General features: G+C 35.5%; 1 protein-coding gene across 8 annotated transcripts in view; it reads left to right on the top strand.

Moving 5' to 3' along the window:
• Nucleotides 1-21,379, top strand: part of REPS1 (RALBP1 associated Eps domain containing 1) — a 58,906-nt gene that overhangs the window by 30,922 nt on the left and 6,605 nt on the right. For 3 of the 8 annotated variants that reach the window (XM_071549185.1, XM_071549179.1, XM_071549186.1), the window contains exons 5-16: nt 1,429-1,556; nt 2,037-2,199; nt 2,508-2,571; nt 3,416-3,570; nt 5,782-5,903; nt 9,976-10,056; nt 12,967-13,054; nt 13,866-13,967; nt 16,337-16,409; nt 18,632-18,750; nt 19,525-19,589; nt 20,620-20,802. In XM_071549185.1, coding sequence (XP_071405286.1) covers nt 1,429-1,556; nt 2,037-2,199; nt 2,508-2,571; nt 3,416-3,570; nt 5,782-5,903; nt 9,976-10,056; nt 12,967-13,054; nt 13,866-13,967; nt 16,337-16,409; nt 18,632-18,750; nt 19,525-19,589; nt 20,620-20,802 — 1,343 coding nt within the window. The remainder of the gene's footprint in view (nt 1-1,428; nt 1,557-2,036; nt 2,200-2,507; nt 2,572-3,415; nt 3,571-5,781; nt 5,904-9,975; nt 10,057-12,966; nt 13,055-13,865; nt 13,968-16,336; nt 16,410-18,631; nt 18,751-19,524; nt 19,590-20,619; nt 20,803-21,379) is intronic. The other 5 variants (XM_071549183.1, XM_071549182.1, XM_071549181.1 and 2 more) reach the window with 5 other exon arrangements.

The raw sequence follows: 21,379 nt of genomic DNA, 5'->3' as shown, positions 1-21,379 counted from the left end.
TTATCAATGTGTTGGTAAGATACTCAAGCTAAAAGAAGATCTTGAGCAGCCACTGGAATTTGTTAGGTCTTCATATGAAACATAGGGTACTAGCTATCACCAGCTGAAGTCTATCACCAAATCTGATAATTGGTCTTAGGCCTACTCTTCCTTCAAAGCATAGTTAGTGGTGGTCTCACCGATGAAAATGCAGAGACTGTTACAGGTTGTTTCTTCATTGGGTTACAAATCATAAAATAAAAATACACTGGTTGTTTCAAGTCTTCTCTGTGACTGAGGTTTTTTCTAGTTTCTATTCCATCTCTGTGTTTCTAGTCTGGTTTTGTAGTTTGAAAAGGAAGTGAGGGGTTGACTAACTCAAATGTCAAATTGAGTTACTGGCTGGTGGCAGTCCAGGAGTATCTGTGTAGGTCCAGGTGTCCACAGTATCGAGCAAGTAATTTTTCTCTAACTGCCCCATCCTGTGTCTTTAAAAGTTTCATGGCAGAGTGAATAACAGGAACTGTAAAGGGAGAATATTCTTGTTGGGATTATTTGAACAGGGGAGAAAGGCAGCAGTTCTGTAATACTTGTGAAGTTCTCTGAAAGCATGACAGTTTGGTGCTACTGGCCTCTCCATTCTGTCAAGGTACTGCTTTAGGAGACATAATGTACTAAGTGGTATATGAATTGAACTGTACCTAGACAGGTTGTTGGGAGAAGTGAAGGAGGAGTAAACATTCATAACGTTAGTGGTTATGTTAGTGTCTGAGAGGCAGAGAAGGAGAAAGCCATTGTATCACAAATAAAATTTGAGTGTGGCATATCCTTAGGGGAGATGGGAAGCTCTTGTTTGTGTCTTACTGTCTGTTAGTCCTGTGCTGAGAGAGACCAGATGGAAAAAGACTGAGCTTTTCTCTAAGTTTCTTTCTAGTGTTTGGGACGTAAGTGAACTACTGAAGAAGAACCTCATTGTCAAACTCATTATCTGTGCCAAAAAGCCTGATTCTTAAAAGGAATTTCCAAGGCCTTGTTCCTTGAATGGCAAGCTAAAACCTAATAATAATAAAGTTGAATGATAGTATTGTATCCTGCTTTTAAATACTCTTTGTCCTTACAAGTGTTGCTTATTTCAATTAAATGAAAACATGGAGTGTTAATTAACTTACTCAAACCCCATTAAATGTGCAAAATCCAATTTGCATTTACACATGTTGCAATAAGCTCATTCCTTAGTTCTGTCTTTTTAGTGCAGATTGAAACTGACCTCATGCAAAAATCTACAGGAGTGAGTTGTCAGAAGGTGAACTTTGTCACCTTCATACAATTTGGTTTCGATTTTTATCATTCTAGAGTATATCCCCCTGACAGAAGATTGTTCCACAGGCATAGTTCTTTCTCAGTTTCTGAGGTTGTCTTTTAAAAAGGAAATGTTTCTTCTGCTTTCAGGCTCATCGACTTCTAGTGATCCCATATGGTCTGGCCATTCACCACCACCCCATCAAGAAAACTGGGTCAGTTTTGCAGATACCCCACCAACCAGTGCTCTTTTAGCCATGCATCCTGCTTCTGTCCAGGTGTGACAATTTATTGGTATTTGATTTGCTTCATTCAGATTGATGTTGCAATCCTTTTTTTTCCTTAATTTTCTTTGTGATTGACATTGCAGATGTTTACTGTGTATCTGTGCTGTAGTCTGTTCAGTGCTATCTGCCCAACAGATACTTGTTTCATTGAGTTGACTTCATTTGGAATGATTAAATGAAAGCTACTAATTTTTAAAATGTCAAAAATTATGACTTTAAAACATTTGTATTCAGCTTTTTATACATATGTGCCATAGTTTCTTTCTGCTTACATATCTGTGGTCATTCCATGTGTATCAGTGTGCAAAAATACCCTGTCATTATCCTGTAGATGCAATCTGCCAATGGTTTCCTGCAGTTTTTAAACACTACTGCAAGATCTAACTGTGCTTTGTGTTTTGAAGGCAAGAAGTTAAGAATTCATAGAAGCGTTTTAGGTAGATAATACTGAGGAAAAATATTTCATTTCAGGACCAGACAACAGTACGAACTGTAGCATCAGCTACAACAGCAAATGAAATTCGTAGGCAATCAAGTAGTTATGATGACCCCTGGAAAATAACTGATGAACAAAGGCAGTATTATGTTAATCAATTTAAAACCATTCAACCTGATCTAAATGGATTTATACCAGGTAAGTTATTCTTTAAAAAATATAATTGTGGGTGTATCAGTTCTATTACAAAGACTTTGCTTTGTGCTTAGGTTTGCATACTGTTTTGAAGGAAGTTCAGCATTTTGCTGATAATGTTCTAGTATAGTTCAGTGTAACTCAAGAAAGACTAGAAACTAGTTTGCCTTTTTCCTTCACTTAACTCTAGAAAGTAGTGCCATTATTCCTATAACCTTTGCTAAAAAACTCATCACCTTCATAAAAAAATCTAAGTCTCCTAATGATTTAACTTGCCTTAAATACTAAAAATGGTTATTGCCATTTTCCAGGATCTGCAGCTAAAGAATTTTTCACTAAGTCAAAACTACCTATTCTTGAACTTTCTCATATTTGGTAAGTGTGATAATTATTTACAATTATTCATAAAAATTATTTAGAAAGATGATGGCTATCTGGTAGATATCTAAAAATCTACTTCCTAGAAAGTGAAGAGTGTTGTTCCACTAGTACTCTAGTATGTTCAATCCTGCTTCTATTTATGCCAGTATTATTTTAGTGAGTCTAGGCCGGCATTAGTTAAAAGGCACTGTGGGTAAATTTAAAACTCTTCAGAGTTAGAAGTAATTTATTTGAGGTTTTTATTGTTAAAAATACCTTTAAATATAAATAATTCCTTATCTATACTTACTTATTGTTTATGTCTAAGTAAGTTTCAATGACATATACACGAGCAAATATTTTTAAATGCACTTTGTGGGACATGATGGCAAATTCAGCTTTGACTCGGTACAAACCTATTTCATTGTATTCTGGAATTTATACTGCATCATTGCATACTGTCACTAAATGGCTTACATTGGCAGATGTTATCTTTCTTTTAGTGTAGTGATTTGTATTTCAGGTATATTCCCGTTTAAAATTATTGATGTTGCCTCAGAACTGTAATTTGGGTAGTATACTTGGCCAAAATCTGAGGCCAATAAAATTGTATAGTACTCTCTTAAATGAGTTTAAAACCTGGAGAAATAAAAGAAGTTTTAAATTATCTGTAAGCTGTTACTAATGAAAGCTCATGATATTTGAAAAGTAAGGCATGTAGCACTAATATGAATGTTTATTAGGGTAGAGTAAACTATAAACTGTATTCTTTGACCTGCTAAACAGCAAACCAGAAGGATGTCTTTTGGAAATAAAATAACCTTAAGAAATTTTATTTATACCAAATTTTTCTTCTTAGGGAACTGTCAGATTTTGATAAAGATGGTGCATTGACATTGGATGAATTCTGTGCTGCATTTCATCTGGTAGTTGCTAGAAAGAATGGGTATGATTTGCCAGAAAAGTTACCAGAAAGTTTAATGCCCAAGCTGATTGATTTGGAAGACTCGTCAGGTAAGATGTGGTTCAATGCAAATTTCACTATTTTTTAAATTATGATATTTTTACAGTGTGTTGGCAGGTATTTGTATGAGCAGAAAGCATTATTCAATATAAAGTAAAGCAGTGTGAATTTTTAGACATCTTAATCAGTGCTAAGAACCAATTTGAGCATGTATGTGTTTCTGTACAGGGAAGTTACTTAGCAAGAGTACATTGTTGATTTTTACATTTGGAAATGCTGACTGTGTCCTTGAAAGGTTAAGAAAAACAAAATTGTCACAATTATGGATTTTATTCATGATCTAGGAATACTTCATAGTTGCTTTCAAATGAATATGCTTTCTATTCACCCTCAATTGTGAAAGTATTGCATGAGTTTCTAAGTATGGAAAGTACTTAGAAAATATTCCCAGATTCAATGCTGGAGGTAAGATAGTAGTTTAAAAGTTCAGAACTAGTAGCACTGGCATTTTGTTGTTTTTTTTTTAAATCAACTCTTGACTTGACAGTGGATTTATCCTCCATTGTGTTGGCACCTAGTCTTTCTGTGCAGTCCTTTACCTTTGCATGCTCCCAGATAAACCATTGAATGTATGGATTTCCTAGTTATAGTGGCTGGGACCAGTTTATCACTGTGTGGATGTAACCAGAATTGTGTATTTTACACTCTCTGTATCATTTCTTGTGAACTGTTAACAATGGACCCTGCTGCCCAGGGCACACTCAGCACCTCAGGTTAGAAGATGGGTGTTAAAGAACCCTGTGAGATAAGGTCTTCACACTCAAGTGACTCAGGTGTGATAACTCCCCTCTGGGGAGGCATTAGCGCCTTCACACCCAGCCTGAGGAATCATGTCTGCTAATGGGCCATCAAAGATTCCAAAATATCCCATGACTCACAGAGATAAATCACCCATTGTGAAACTCCTCACTCATTCCCACCTGAACCTGAGCATATATAATCTTGGGGTTTGGGGACTTGTAGTACCATTTGTCGGATGCAGAGGAGGACCCAAATCTCAACAGGACTGCGACTGCCACTCTTGAGCAGACTACGACAGTCATGTGCACCAACAAGTTTTCCTTTCCTTTTTCTTTGTACTCAGGGGGGCCACATGGTGCTCAGCACAGGGACTAACAAACACCATTCTGTTTGTGCCCCAGGGTGCTGGGTTATACATCTGGGGTTTGTGGGTTGAAACCAATTTCTCTCTGTATCACTGTATTTATTGTAATCTTTTTATTAAATTGTAACTGACTTGTAATCCCTTTTGAGTCAGGTTCATTTCTGCTGCTGGTTTACCTTTAAACCAGCACAGTGAGTTCTGGTTGTTAATATGTGCCAAAACCTCAGTGCCATAACTGAAAAACAAACTACTGTTGCATATAAAAGTGGTGTTTAGTAGCAGGATGTTTGTGGCCATCTTCTGTTTTAAAACAGATAAAGGAAACTGAATATTTTAAAAATACTTTAGATTATTTTTTAACAAGCAGTCTTTGCTTGGAAAGTCACGTATTGTGGGTGCACAGGTACTGTGATTTACAAGAATTGTATTTCTTTATACTAAATGCTTCAAAGGGAGTCTCTTCATACTGTGTTTGTAGGTTGTCAGAGACTTTAATCTCACAATTATTGATGAGTTCTTAAACTAGATACTGTGGCTCTTATTATCTATGCTTTAATAATGAAACCATTTTTATGGGAGTAGCTTGGCTCTTCAAGGATAAGTGTTTTCAGTATGGGTAAGCATTTTCCTATGATGAAGACATACATAAGAAATATCTGCAGTTAATTGGCTGAATACCAAGTAAATGTCTAAAACCTCCCCATTCTGTCTGGTTTTGCGTTAAGGTGATGGCCAAGCAAATATCTTGGTAGGAAATGAAGTAACATTTTTTTGTATAAACTGTTGTTATTTAAAAAAAACCCCCCAAACTGCACAATAATTGTATTTGTAATGAATCTTCTACTGCCTTTATTGGTAGTAGATTTCAACTGAAACATCCTTAAAACAAGAGTAGCACCTGATAAACTGTATATTTGATTTAATGAGTGGTGGTGGTTTGTTGGTTTTGGGGGGGTTTTGTCTGCTGTTAAGTATTTACTTGCAAAAAATGAAAACAAAGGGTACTGTGTACTTTCCATGAGATGTGAGAAACTCTTCTAAAAATAAACTGAATGCTGTTTATGATTTTGGTTTATAGTAATTCCTGTCGTTTCAGAAGTTGGGGAACAGACGGGTGAGGTAGGTTACTCCAGCTCTCCAGCAGAAGCACCTCCAAGCAAGTCTCCATCAATGCCATCCCTAAACCAGACCTGGCCAGAATTGAATCAGAGCAGTGAGGTCAGCAGTTTTATTTAAGAGTTATTTCATTGCCAGTCAATAACTAAATTGTGCATGCATTCATAATTTGTCATAAGTGGATTGTTGATCACAAACTCTGAAAAAGTTAGCAGGACAATCAATGGACACAGGAAGGTTTTGCATGTGTTAAATTGTAAAAACGATAATGTTCTCCTAATTTTGAGATGAGCTACTATTTAAAATGTTGTCATTAATGGTATTTTAGCTTTATATTAATCACAAAATCATAGTATTTATTGGAAAAGCTGCATTCATTCCTGGTGTTTTTTCATTTGGGGCATGTTTTTGGTTGGGGAATTTTTTGTTACCTCGGAAGAACTTTTATGCAAAACTACATAATACTTTCTGACAGATCTGGACATAAAGAAAAAAAGGGAAAATAATGAAATTATTTTTTGAAAACTATATTTTATTATTTGAGACTCAATAAGAATTGAAAATTTGTTTTAACGTCTAAGATATTTCTGTCAGTAGCTGAACATTACCTTAGCTCCTTCTCTCATTGAAAGAGCCTTTTGTGGATTCTTTACTTTCTTCATGATCCTTCAAGTGAATAGAACATTGGTAATAGAAGATTTAGGTAAACCAAAGGAAAGTCCACATGAAAAGAAAATAAGCAAGTTTTTAGGAGTAGAGGAAACCTATTTTCTTTCTCAGGAGGGAAGGACTTTATAAAGTCTGCTCTTCCTCTAAGGACAAATGAGAGGTTGGACATTATTTAATGATTCTTAGTTGTTCTGTTTGACAGAGTGACTCTTAGATGCTGGTAGGAAACTGTTTTAAGAAGGGAGGTGGGGCAGATATTTAGTTGTTGCTAAAAACCTGTAAATGTCTGCATCTGTGTTACAATTTGCAAAGATACATTCCCTTGTGTTGTCAATAAAGATTTAATAAGCTAATCATTTGGTAATCTACATCATAATTTAACAGATTTCTTCAGTGTCTAATGCAATTTGAATCAATTGACTCGGGTAATTTCACTATTGGTAAAAAGTAAATTACAATTCTGTCAGCCAAAAACTAGTCCTACAAAACTGACTTGTTCATTTACATAGATAATGTGGTATTTTCTTTCTAAAAATCTACTAAAACTTGAGAGGTTTGGAGAAGTTCTCACACTAACTATACTACTGGATACTAACTATATTAAAATAAAAGTTGAACATTTGTTAAATATTAAGAGGTTTTTGTACTAACCCAAAGGAATTTCTGATTTTTCAGCTGTGTTGCTGTGCATGCTTCTTGCTCCTCAGCATTTTGTTTTCAGCATGAGTCAGATCAATGTCCTCAAGGTTTTAATTCTATGGAAAAATCTCTGGTATTATTGCAGGCACCAGTCTAATTGTTTCCTCTTTGAACCTCTTATAACTGGCATCAACAAATTAATTGCTTGTGAAAGCTCTGCATCTTTGGATCATCTGCCGTTTCAGGCAGTTTCATCCTGTTAGTTTCAAAACAGTTGGTTACTCTATTCTTTGTAGCTCATAGTTGATTTATAGACTCCCAATTGCCAGGCTCAGTTACTGTAAGCTCCCATATATAGACCAAGGCATCAATCTCTAACTTCAGAATAAGGAGCACCATGAAAATCTACCTAGCTTTGGATACTACATGCTTCACGTTTTCTTCTTTTCACTCATCACTTCTTTCTCATTTCAGACATCTTTCCCATCCAAATCTCAAGGCTGAGCACTTAGTTCTGGAAGCTTAAAAAATTGAAAAGCCTACTAATTTTTTGTTGAAACTGTCTCTTGTCAAGTCATATTAGCTTAAATACAGAGAGGGAGATACGCTTTTAAGTTCACAATTGCTACACCTTGTTTTGAATGTCTTGATGTTCTTTTAGTAATGTTTCAGGTTGCTGTGAGTTGTAGTTTCCAGTAATTAACCTTTTGAAAAAAGTTTTTGTAATTCAAGAAGACAAATATTTTAGTTTTAGCTAGCATGCTTTATCCTGTCAATGCTCTTACATTTGGCACGGTTTGAGGTGCAGCCCAGTAGGTCCTTAATATATTTAGCTGTCTGTTAACTAGGAAATTAACAATAGCTAGCTTCTGGTAGTATTTCAGGATGGAGCACAGCAGCGTATTTCCTAGAGCAGTCAGGAGGTGTTGGTATTCATTTGTCTGTGCCAGCAGGGAGCCTGTGGACAGGTAATAAATGTACCTGCACTTTGGCTTCAGAGCAGTAGAGTAAGTTAAATTGAGCAGCATCTGTAGCAAATAATATTATGCCATTTATCTCAACTATAACATAGATACTGTAGGCCTTATGGAAGTTTTGAAAAATTAAAAAGCGGTATTTCTGTGATCAAATAGTCTGTTTGCCAGTCTCACTCGTCACTTTGAAGCCACTGGCCAAATCAAGTGTAAAAGAGTAGTGACAGCCCTAAAATAAATATTAACACATTTGATGAAAATGAGCAGCTGTGTAAATGCAAGGGGAAAGGCTTGCAGAACTTGGCCATTAAGTTTCTGAGTTAGTAAAAACTGGCTCAAACAACAGATTTGTATAGCTCCAAACTACTTGCAATGCTGACTTTTCACAAAGGGATGGAGTGACAGAGATGAACTGTTTAGTACAGGGAGTATTAAACAGGGACAGAGCAGTTGGGAAGCCTTACTAAAAAGGTTTTGTTACATTCTGTCCATGAAAGGGAGTAATTTTCTGTGTTAAAAAACAAATATAAACAAGCCAAAGCCTCAAACAAACAAAAAATAATCACGACAACAAAAAGTGACCAGAAAAAATACCCACCCCCTTGAAAATCCCATATGAATAAAATTCTGTAATCTTTGCCCTAATTTAAAATTTGAAATGAGGAGATAAGGTTCTGTCTCTACAAGAAGTGTCACCATACATAGCAACAATTACAAATTATCTAATCATTTTCTGAATTTCATTTCATTTGATTGAAAACAGTTATTTAGGAATTTTCTTAAGAAGTTATTTCTGAAATAACTGTTCTCAACTTGGTTCACACACAGGCCATTCATTGAATATAGTTTGGTATAGAGGAGCACATGAGGTTAGGTTGACTAGCACCATATAATTTGTCCGATATCTTCTGGAATCATTTCCATTGATTTGCCTGCAGAGATGGGACAAGAATATTGATTTGTTTTCACAACTCTACTGACATAATTTTTGTCAAATTTTCTGAGCACTAAAAATTTTATATTTGTAATTTTTGAATCATGTAGTGTTTGAAACTTGCTTAATATTTATTTGTTATTTTACCAAAACATAGCAAGTTTAACATTCCTGTTGTGATTTCTAATCTGGTTTCTGGATCACAGACTAATCTTGGGTACTTCTGGACTTTGGTGATCCAGTTGTGGCTGTAACTTTACTCAGTTTGCATGAGGATTCTTGACAGCCATATATTGATACAGCATGCCTATATATTTTAAAATTATTCAGAGATTGACTTATTTGATTTTAGCAATCAACAATATGTTTTAATTTAATTCCTTGCCTTGTCAGTGATTTAGACTCATAAAAATGCTCTCTTACAGCGTAGAATCACTTCTCAGAGGTTGCACTGGCAAGCTGAACTGGTGTAATTGGAGTACTCTGCTCAGTGTTCATATATGTGGGATTTTGTGAGAAAATCAGCATTTATTGTTTGAAACTTGGCAGCCACAAAGCTGAGGAACCTTTCTGTGGATTTTATGACTACATACAACACGTGTCTCTGATTTTTATCTTTACAGTATTTGAATGAATTAACCAGTTTTTTTACTTGTATGATTTTCATTGGTAAAACATGAACTCTGAAGGTACTTCTGGGTTGACTGTGCACCTGTATCTTCATTTTAAAATGGGAATGTAAAGACTAATATTGACAGATAACAAGATTGGTTCCACAACAATCTCAGGCTGAAATAGAAATACTTAGTAAGCCTTAGTGTACTTTCTGAGTTAAGTACTGTCCAGTGTAAATATTGTACTTTCCAGTGCAACCTCTGAACTACTATGCTAAATCTCCTCAGTGATCTTTTACTCCCATCTTCCTCATCATGCTGATTTCTCTCCTCTGTCTGTTCAGCAGTGGGAGACATTTAGCGAACGCTCTTCAAGCTCACAAACTCTGACCCAATTTGATTCTAACATTGCACCAGCTGATCCTGTAAGTCAATCACTTAGCTTGCTTGTTTGAAATTAATTTTATTAACACTGAATTTCCATTCATTGTATTTAGCTGTTATGCATGATTCCATGGACTGCTTTTTGGGGAATGGTGGCAGGCTTCTTAACTTTTTCTCTCATTTTAGGAATATAAATTTTCTTGTACTGCTCATGTTTAATCTCTGACTGCAAAGAATGCTTTATTCCCCTTGATTTTGACCTAATGCAACACTGCTGTCAAAACCTATCAGTACCCAAAGTTTTTTTTAAAAGATGTGTAAGTCAATACAAGGGCCACTCCCAGTGATAAACTAGTCCTGGGTTAGATTTTGTCTTCAGTGTTGTTTTGGTTTTTTCAAGTTGCAGAGCCTGATTTGCACAAACTTGAGGAGTTGACAGTTCAAAAACTACTGGGCTTCAGTGGGTGTGGTATTTCATATTCCAAATGTTTTCACCAAGTTACTTAGTAATAAGGCTTTTAGTATTTCTCCAGTTAAGCCTGTGGTGTTCTGAAGCTTTACTCAGTGAGGAGTGCTCTGAAGGATTATGTAGTTAAATATCTTGCCAAGTTTGGGAGCCAGAAATACACTATGGTGTTTCAGGTTCTGCTGGGTTTAAGCTTTATAGCATGTGACATTAAAGCAGTTCTGAAATGCATTAGAAATGCTGTGTTTAGTTGCTGCTTTCATCCTGGTTTTCATACAGACTTAATTACCGAGTATCCATTTTAATTTAATTAATTACAGTGTTGGCGTTCATTTGATTCTGTAACAAAATACAATAGGTGTACATAATACACATTTAACTGGTTTTAATATGAAATATGTCACTTCTGAAAAGATATAATATATAAATATATAGATTTATATTTTAAACACATCACAGCTCCAGTCTCAGAGTTAATACTGATATTTATGTGGAAATAGCATTTCTAGATGCTGAAAGCTAGAATTCAAACTGCACTGCTCCCAATGCTCAGAATCACCCTTGGTATGCATTCAGAACAAATGAAAATGTCCTACTTAAAGTGAAAACCAGCCCTTTTTCATCTGAGAGATACTGTTTTACTTCTAAATGTGCTGTATTTTTATGTTTTAATGAAGTAAATGTGATGTAAATCAGTTTGTAGTTGTTTCTTACTGCTTCTTATTAATTGCTTGACAGTAAATAGCTATCACTGTCTCATTTGCACAATAAGTTAGTCGTTTATTTTTACACATAATTAGCAAATGACAGAAATCAAATTTTTAATTTTTTCCCATATGTTGATAATCTAAAAAGTAGAACAGTGATGATATATGGGGAAATCTTATATAGCCATATATGTATTTTTGTGTGTATATAAACAGAAATTGACTAGAAATATAAAAAATATACTGGACAATGACATTCTTGAGTAATTTTCCTGAAATGCTTATACTTTAGAAAAAAATGGTGAACATCCTTGTACTTGCTAAGGTAAAAGAATTTGGGCTAAGAGTCTTTGTTTTCTATATTAAAATAAGAACAAATTACAAGAACTTTTGAGTAGCAATGTGCAGACTTCTTGTTCTAGCAGTCTCAACAGTGATGCATAGGTCTGACTTACTGAACAACTGCTTTTCCAGAGGAGAGAAAAATCAGCTTTCTTGAGCAGTTGTTAATAACTGTCTAAAGAGTAAATTCATAGAACAGTTGTTTTCTCTTTTTATTAGAAAAGTAGCTGCTTTGGAAGTAAAAGATAAGTGGAAAGAGTAAAACAGTACATTCATCCCTTAGTACGGGAGCATAATTGGCCTTTTGTAAATGGAAGTTGGTAACATGTTTTATGTAAAATTAGATTAATGATGTGAATTAATGCATTATGTAAAAATCCATTTAACTATTCATGGCATGATTTTTGTACTAGCTGCACATTAGATTACAGCAGAGGTCTGAAGTAGTTCCAGGAAGAGTGATCTTTTCATGATAATTCCATTACATGACAGGGGGAAAAAAGTATATTTTAAAGTGGTGACTGTTCCTAAAAGTCTTGTGCAACAAGAATGTTTGAGCTTTGGCTAGAAAGTGGGTTTAAAAGTTTATGTTTGCAACAAGAGTAGTGAAAGTGTGCCTGATGAAATTGGTCTACTTGAGTAGTCAGAACAGACGAAATTTCAGATACAAAGGTTGTGTTGAACCTTCTTGTTCTTTCTAGGATAGAATGTAATCTGGGGGTGGTTTTGTTCTGTTGTTGTCACCCATTTCTATGTTCTGAGTAAAAAAATTTCAGACAGCTATTTCCATATTTTTCAGTTGCCTCTGAGCAAACACTAAAGTTGTGAGATTTTTCAGTCTCCAAACCAAACTGAAAGGGCTGTCTATACTTTCAGTGGAGCCCTTGAATTAAACTACAAAGAACATGCCTAACTGTAAGATCAATGACTATCTAGAGGTATATTCTCCAGTGTTTACAATACTGAAGTTAAGAAGATTTTACTGTTTTAAAGACTCAAAAAACTATATTAAATTACTACAAAATACCTGTTTCACAGAGCATTACTCATGCTGTGTAAAGAGGCCGTAACTTTCTGAGACATCATAAATAAAGCTTAGGAGTGAGGTTTTGAATTGGTTTTGGTTGGGTTTTTTTGAAGATGTGCTCAAAATAACAGATATCTGATACACAAAAATTCAGATCCTATTTACATTGCAGTTATCTATAGAAACATATTCTAGTACCCTTTTAAAGTAGCCAAGTTACACCTTATAAATTATTAGGGAGAGTACAGCTTATAGAATTTTGGTTTTATGGTTATATTCAGTTCCTGGGAACTGTGTAAATAAATTAAATTTATGAAATTTTGTTTAGAATTTGCATTTTACATAGTGTCAGAGACTCTTAATAGAAAAATTTAAAACTAGATTAACATAACTCTAATCTCCTCCACAGGACACTGCAATTGTGCACCCAGTTCCTATAAGAATGACGCCAAGCAAAATCCACATGCAAGAAATGGAGCTTAAAAGAACTGGAAGTGGTAGGATTTTTTCTCTTGCTAATTAGGGAAGTTTTGTACATTTAGAGTTGGCTTTACTTCCTTGAACACACTGACTTTTTTCTTCACGATAGATGAATATATCTGAAGTTGTAACTAGCAGAATTAATGAGGCGCTGAGTTAAGAATTGGAGTGCTGTTCAGATAAGTTCAAAGTTTGAATTGGTCATTTGCTACAGTGAAGATTTTACCATCTATAGGAGATTATTACTTGGAGAGTAGTTCAGGAACATCACAATATGGATTTGATTTGGGCTTCCAGAAGGATGTTTAGATTTCCTTCCTGAATACTAAGGAGACTGTGAAGATGGAGTTTGTAACCTGCATTGATAAAGCTTGTTCTACTGTGGTCAGAAATACTGAATTTGTTATTTTGAAACCTGACAGCATATGGGAGTATTGGCAGGCCTTTTTTTAATACTCTTATCAATAATAAGTACAGTGGTTTGATAAATTTTCTTGTGGAGTAGTGGAGTCTTATTTGACAGTTGTGTGCCAGTATTTCCTAAAGTCATGGAACTCATGCAGTCTTCAGCATATGAAAATAAACAAGTATGGACAACACATTTGCTCATAATTTGCTTGGCCTTGTAAACAGTTGAAGATGCACAGCTCTAAATGCTGAGAAATAGAAATAACACTATTACAATGTCAAACTTCAGAGTTAAAATACACCAATTTATTCTTGAGTGCAGCACTTTGAGAAGGGCAGAAAACTAATGTAAAGTATCAGCATCAGAAGTAAAGGCTAGTTTGAATATGTTTATTTATTTAGATGTGTTTTTCCATATAGATCATGCTAACCCTACTAGCCCACTACTTGTGAAACCATCAGATCTCCCAGAAGAAAATAAAATGAGTTCATCTGTAAAATTTACAGCTGGAAATACAGTTAGTAAGTACCCAAGTGCTTTCTTGTCTAATTTCTTACATTATGACCTTCAGGGAATGAAAACTTGCTAGATAGCAGCAGGTCTAAAATGAGATAAACTTATGCTAGGAATAGAAGTATTTCGGATACCAAGTATATATTAGAAGTAGTAATTAAGAAAGTTCTTTTGATGCCACTGGAGATTTTTTCCTACCATTTGTGTTCAAGAATGTTAATTTCTGTCGGCTCCTTCTCATCTTCCTGTTTTCTCTTTTAATCTTAGGATAAGAAATTTAATGTATGGAAAGTGGAATTGACTAAGTAGCATTTGATTCTGCTTCCTCCATATAACAACATGTTTTCTAAAAAGTGAAAATGTGTTGACCACAAAATTTTCAGGCATTTCTCATCTGGTTTAGCTATTGAGAAAATACAATGGGATTGTAGAGTTTGTTTTTAGATACAGCTTTCCAGCTGTTTATTTGCTTCAAATAGCCTTTTAAATTTTCAGTATTTCCTGTTTCCAAAATATATTGCATTATTTTGATTTGATTAGCCCACTTGCTAATATTGAGAGAGGTCTAAGATTATATGTAGCTTGAATGAATCTCTAGAGTCTTTCTGAGATTTTTTTATTTGTTTTTGTTTTCTTCAAGCTGACAACTTTTCTTCAATAAAAATCAAGTTTGAAGAACCCCTTACTTTAAGTCCTTTTCATTACTAAGACCAGAAGTATTTTGGTGGGATGTTGGTTTCAGCCAGGGTAGAGTTAATGTCCTTCACAGTGGCTAGTACGGGGCTATGTTTTGGATTTGTGCTGAACACAGGGTTGATAATCTAGAGATGTTTTTGTTATTGCTGAGCAGTACTTATGCAGAGCCAAGGCCTTTTCTGCTTTTTGTACTGCCGCGCTGGAAAGGAATTTGGGTGTGCTTGGGATACAGGAGGGATTTAGAAAGTATGTTTTTGCAATGTGTTCTACTTTCCTAATAAACAGTTTCAGCAGCACTATTAATTCTGATAATGTCTGACCATGTCTTGATTTTTACTTTTCAAGCAGAGTTCTGTTTCACTCGGTAGTTTTCTGAAGCAAAAGAAAGAAGGAGCAAACACGGTCTTTTAGTGGGGAACTATTACCATATGCAGGATCTGAGTTCAGAGAGCCTTTCTGTCCTCCCTTTTCCTTATCCAACCATAGCTTAGTCTTTGATAAAGGGCTTGTAACTGGAATTTTTACCGAGTATTCTTCCCTTAGAGGAAGAACATAGTGAAATAAAACTAATCATGTTGCAGTGCAACATATATTCATCCTGTTGTACCTGCAGTTTAAAGGAGAATAAAATAAAAAACGTAACAGGTAAGAATGTGCCTTGCTTTATCAGGAAAGTCATCTCTGCAGGATTCTCATCTGTGGTGCCTGGTTGATGTGTCCTAACATTTCTGTAAACTTTGGTGTCGTAGGAGGTTAAAGTAATCCTTTGAGACTAGATAATTCAGAAAAATCCTGATGGTTGTTTTGTAGAATTTTCCTCCTCGCTGATAACAAATCAACTGAGTGTCATTGCTCTAGTGACTTTCCACCTTGAATTTTGCTGTACCAAGTGCTTTAGAATAATCCCTTGTGATAAATTCTCGTGAGATCTAATTTTCTGTCTACATTTGTTCCACACAAATCTTGTGATTTTCATTAGACTCGTCATTTCTGGGGAAAAAATCCTCAGGCTTTACAGAGCTTGTAAGGGTAAGGGTGTACTTACAGAAACTGTCTATGTGATGCTGTAATAGCATTTTTCATTTTTGTATGTTGCCTTAATCGAAAGCTGAAAGTTTTTAAAAAAATGTAGTGCAAAACAAAGCTGGACCACTAGCTTGGAAGGTATAGGAGTTACAGTAGAAGCAAAGCCACTGAGTTAAATCTGTGTATTGTACATACTCTTTCCTTTTTCTGATTTCTGAGGTTGGTATCAATCCTTCAGCACTTCTAAAATCAGGCATGTCCTACTCTTTGCTTTTTTTTACCTTGGATGTCCCTTACTCTTGTTGATGAGATTGTTGAAGTGATGGAATGGCAAGTGTTTAAAAATTATGGTTTGTGAAACTTATATTTTGTATTTTAAATTCAACATTATTGTCATTGTGTATTCTTCAGTACATCCCAGTAGTAACAAACAACTGATAGTATTGAGTGAGTGGAGCTGGTTTGTATTGGATCCTTCAATTATTCAGACTCAAGGATTTTGAATCCTGACCAGGTACCTTACAGGGAAGCAATGCAAGGACATAAAGACTCTTTTAACAATGCAAATTGGATATTTAAAATTATTTGTTACTGCTATCTGTTAGGACATGCTAATGATGCAAAGCAAATATGAAATTGTACTTTCTTTTCCCAGCAGATGGCTACAGCAGTTCGGACTCTTATACTTCAGATCCTGAGCAAATTGGAAATGCTGTAACACGGCAACGGTCAGTAGAGTAGCAACTGGAAAAAAGAAGTAAAAAATATTAAAGAAGCCTGTTCTGAGCTTCTGATTATTTGACAACTAGCTTCTAAAATGATGGAAAAATAGTTTCCTAACTTTAACAAAATAGGTTCCTAACAGGAATCTGGAGACAGTTTGTTTTCTAATGCATTAACAGTGTATGTTGCTTCTGTTTATGTAAAGTGAAAATGGAAAAAAAAAAAAGGTTGTCTAAAAAATTGTTTGAGGTTGGCCAATCAGATGCAGCTCCACATTCAGTTGGAAATTTTAAAGACTTTCTGCTTAAACACAGGGGAATGTAAGCACAGGAGAACATGCTATTACTTGAAACCAGTTTTTGGTACTTCTAAAAATATCCATTAGATGTTATTGAAGAAGAATCTTATGACACTGTAGCATAAAAGAAGAATAAAACACAAATCAGGAATGCCATGGCAGTAACTCAATCGCTTTTAATAATGGACTTAGAAAATAAAGTGTAGTCATAGGCCCAGTGTAAATTAAGGGATTGGAGGAAGCTATGCAAGCATATATCCAACAACTGCATCATTTGACATAAGAGAATGTGCTGTACTAGCTGGTGCTAATTGTTCCCATTAAATCTGCCTGAATAGGATTAAAAATCAGCTACGCCATTAACCATCTTACAGTCTGTTTCATCGGTAAGTTTCAAACCAAAAATAATTAGGGTGACTTCAATAGCCAGGAAAGACTTGAAATTGCCTCTCAGTACAGCAGCTTCAAAACTTCTTTCTTCTGTTCTTACCTAATGGCAGATTTGATTCTGTCCTGCATCCGTGTTGTGTGTTTTTGCACTATCAACATGACAGTTTCAACATGTTCTTTTCATCTCTTTTGGATTGGATTCTCTTGCTGAACTTGTGTAGATGAGTCAGGCTTTCTAATGAGTTGCTGTGTTACGGCACAGGTAGCTCCTGTCCAGACCTGGCAGTTCTGGCAGTATCCACCCAGGAAATTTTTTGTCCTGCTTACCCTTGTACATTTTTCCACTGGTTATCTCTTCTACCAGTTGCAACTTTATATAGAGATGACATTGTCCCTAGTCCTACCATTAGTCCAGACTACTTTTTGTATTTTCCGAAAATAAAACCTTTAAACCACTTTCTCCCACTTTTAATTTTACCTGTTCCTTTTTTACTAGACTTGCTAGAGGTACAGACCAAGGAGTCAGTGTAATTAGATAGGAATTTTGTCAGCTGGAAAGTTACACAGTGTTACAGAAGCATTGCCATAGAGAGTATGTTAAGAAAATAAACATTTCTATTGTGATAACTCAATTTTCTGTCTGAATGTAGACATTCAGCAGTTCCAGGTTTTGTGTGAAACTTGGGTACCTTTTACCTCTCCTAGTTTTATATCTTACATTATAGAAGAATGTTAAAGAAATCAGTCTTAGAAATATTTTATTACTTACGAGTTCAATAGAAGAGTAGCTGTGTTCATGTCAGTGGTTCAGCAAATCTGTCCTGCTCAAACTGGACTAGTTGGAAGCTTCCGCAAACTGTTCTAAAATGGAAGCTGTACAAAAATTCTGCATACTATAAATCCTACTTCAGTGGCACTTAATGCAGTACTTCAATCCTTCTATCCTTTCTGCATGTGTTCTCCATGAACTTACAACAGATATCCACTAGATGGTGATCCTACCTAAGAACGAGCTAAAATTTCTGAAGGTTCTGCCAAGTAGATTTTGAAAATTTCAGGCGGAGAATTAAATTAGTACCTTACAAACTGAGGTGCTCATTCACCTCGATATACATGGAGGCAGGTCCAACAGAAACTTAATACTCTTCTTTAATGATGTTGAACTTACCCATTAAAAACAGGATGTTGGCTTCGTCTTAAATATTACAGTGATACCATCTGGATGGAATTACCATATTTAGCATTCTCTATTCCTGTACTATCATCGTTTGGGATGTGTGTCAAGCTGTTGGTTTCCCAAAGAAAAATTACTTGGGGTAATATAAGAATAATTTGGATAAGGGAGATTTAAGTAAATGGAAATATAAAATCAAAGAACACTGAAAGTTTAAAACTGATCTGGGAATCTTCAAAATCAATGGCCATCAGGTTTTTTTGCCTCTATCAAACTTTATTTTTAATTTCATGCTTTGAAGAACTTTGAATTCTAGTGCTGTTGTAGCTGCCTAAAATCACTACAGAAGCTTATGTGTTTTGCAGATCACATTCAGGAACCTCTCCAGATAACACTGCACCGCCTCCACCCCCTCCAAGGCCTCATGCTTCTCATTCTCGATCATCATCTTTAGATATGAACAGATCTTTTTCAGTTACCCCAGGTAGATATGCTGAGTTCCTAGTGTATATTATTTTTCAGCACATGCATTCCTGAAGCAGATGGTCTTTTTACCTCTGAAGAAAGATTTAGGGTGTGATTTTTTTCAAACATTGCTTCTGTATAAAAAAAGCTGAAAATGTTGTCACTCTTACTGTTTATATTAAAATTTATACTGCATTTTGCTTAAACAGATAATTTAGAATTAAATCTGAATTCTGGCATTGTAGTCCTTTGGATGAATGTGGGAAGCAAATCAGGAAATAACATTTTGGTCGTGCACCAAGTGCAACAAATTGCATCTGCCAGTAAATTTTTGAAGGAAGTTCTTCTTGGTATCAGGTGTGTTTGAGATGAGTGCTAAGTATTTGACTTCAGAGGAAATGATTAATTGTTGCTTCTCCTGCTTTTAAGGGGCCTTATTGGACTTCTGACTTTTCAGTACTTTTCAATTCAGGATCACAAAGTATGAGAAAATGTTAAGAGCCTATAATGAGGGTAGAAATAAAAAAAAAAGGATTAAGATACTAAGACCAGAAAAGTATGACCATGTCTGGACTTTGAGCTGGAACAAAGGACATGATCCATGTTCAGGTCATTCCTTGTTTTGTCTGTTTGCCAGTTTGAAAGGAGGTGACATTACAATTACAAGCCTTGATATGATGGGTTAATATGTAGGAAAAATGCTGCATTTCTTCATGTTGAAAATTATGAAAATTTGATAGCACTGCAATGTGCAGAGTAATAATCTTGGTCAAATGTGATGCCTCTTTTACAGGACAGCAACAGGCTGGAGTTGTTGCCTATCCCCCTGCAGTGCCTCCAAGACCACAGCCATCACAGGTGATATTGTCCGTTCTGAGAAATCATAATCTAACTCAGTGCATTATTTTTGACTAACTGAATTTTAATTTACCTCTGAAATGAGTATCATTGCTTGATATATTTTTGAAACCACCAACCTGAATTATGGCAAAACCTAGACTACAGCTGAATGTTAGCCTCTCCTGACTACAAAATTCTTCTGGTAGAACCCCAGGTAGGGATTAAAGTAGTTAATGAGGAGGAATGAGTGGCTCTGGAGCTCTGAAATGTAACAAAGAGAGAAAAGGTTATCCTTTCACTTTTCTTTACCTACTTCTGTATAGCACACAAACCATAATACAGACTGCAAGAGCAGTCTTTCAAAGCTTTGCAAAATACAGGTTTGTCTTTCATTTGTCTGACACAGGGTATAGTTTTATGTAACATGTCTGCTCCCAAAAGGAGTGATCCTACTTTTTCCTTTGTCATAGACTTGGTGATCTTTGCAGTCTTGGTCTGAGTGATTTCAGTTAGCTGCTTTGGTAGTTGTTTTTCTTTATCTCAACCACATAAAGACTTCAACTACTATGCAGATTTGACGTGGGACAGATAAAATTGCTTTTCAGTTGGTTTTCACCAGCAGCTATGTGTTAGAATCTGAGTTAGCAGCAGTTGAAGTCAGTAACTCAAATTATCTGCAAGGATTCAGAAATCATCTGCAAAGAAAGAGAGTACAGTGGCAGATATATTCCATACAGTGTGATCACATAAACATGTTTCCCTGTGGAAATAGACCAAAAATCTGTATCAAGCCCGCAGTGCCAACCTGGCTCGGTCACAGCAGAAACATCCACTATTCCGTGAGTCTAGCTAGTGCTATGGTGCATCCATTTTTGTTCTTACTTCCTGGATAGTGGCATATCTGAACTTCCTTTTCTCTTAAGTACTTCTCTGTGTATGTCTTGGATGAGATGCACTTTGTCCTACTGACAGGGCGTAAATTTTTATCCACTAAAATGGCAAATAATCTTTAATGCTCTCTCTCTATACTTTTGTTATTTTATTGTAGGGTGCAGGTCCTCATGTACATCGCCCAGTAGATGCTGAAGGCCTAATAGCTCATACCAGTACCTCACCTCAACAAATACCAGAACAGCCAAATTTTGCAGACTTCAGCCAGTTTGAGGCATTTGCTGTTTCAGCAAACAAAGAGGAAGATGATGAAATTGAAACACACTCAGAAGTCTCGCAGGTGAGCAGAAATGAAGGTCTTGTCAGTTGCTTAATACTACAAACAGTTACGAGACTTTATTAAAACCTACTTCTGCTGTTTTCTGTCAGTGGTTTGTTCTTTGTTGGGTTTTTTGTTTCATTTTTTATGGTGCTCCAATCCATTGCTAGAAACCAATTACATTGCATACTGCTGCACTTACTTGGTAATTGCCAAATACCTAGGCAGAAGAAATTCTTTTTATCTCAGTTCTTGATTGTAATTCAAAGATTTTGTACTTAATAGCATATATATGTGCACATACATAACTGTGTTGGTTTAAGACTTAGCCCAGGCAAAACCTTTCTTTTGTTCATTCTTGCCAACCTCCCAAATGACTTACTGTTAACTTTTAATTCATGTCTTAATAAAGACATGTCTTAGTAGAGGAGATGACTGTCAAGTATTGTAAACATTGCTAAAATGTCATTAATTTACTACTTTTGTTCAAAGCCATTGGACAAACAGCTAAACTGAATAGAATTCTGGCATCTTTCTGTAATAGATTGTTAAAGATGTTTACAAAAGCTTGTTTTCAACTACAGACATAGGACTTAAA

Source organism: Pithys albifrons, chromosome 2, assembly GCF_047495875.1.
Source record: "Pithys albifrons albifrons isolate INPA30051 chromosome 2, PitAlb_v1, whole genome shotgun sequence".
Lineage (NCBI taxonomy): Eukaryota > Metazoa > Chordata > Aves > Passeriformes > Thamnophilidae > Pithys > Pithys albifrons.
Note: the sequence above shows the minus strand (reverse complement) of the source record. Positions and strands in the feature narration are given on the sequence as shown.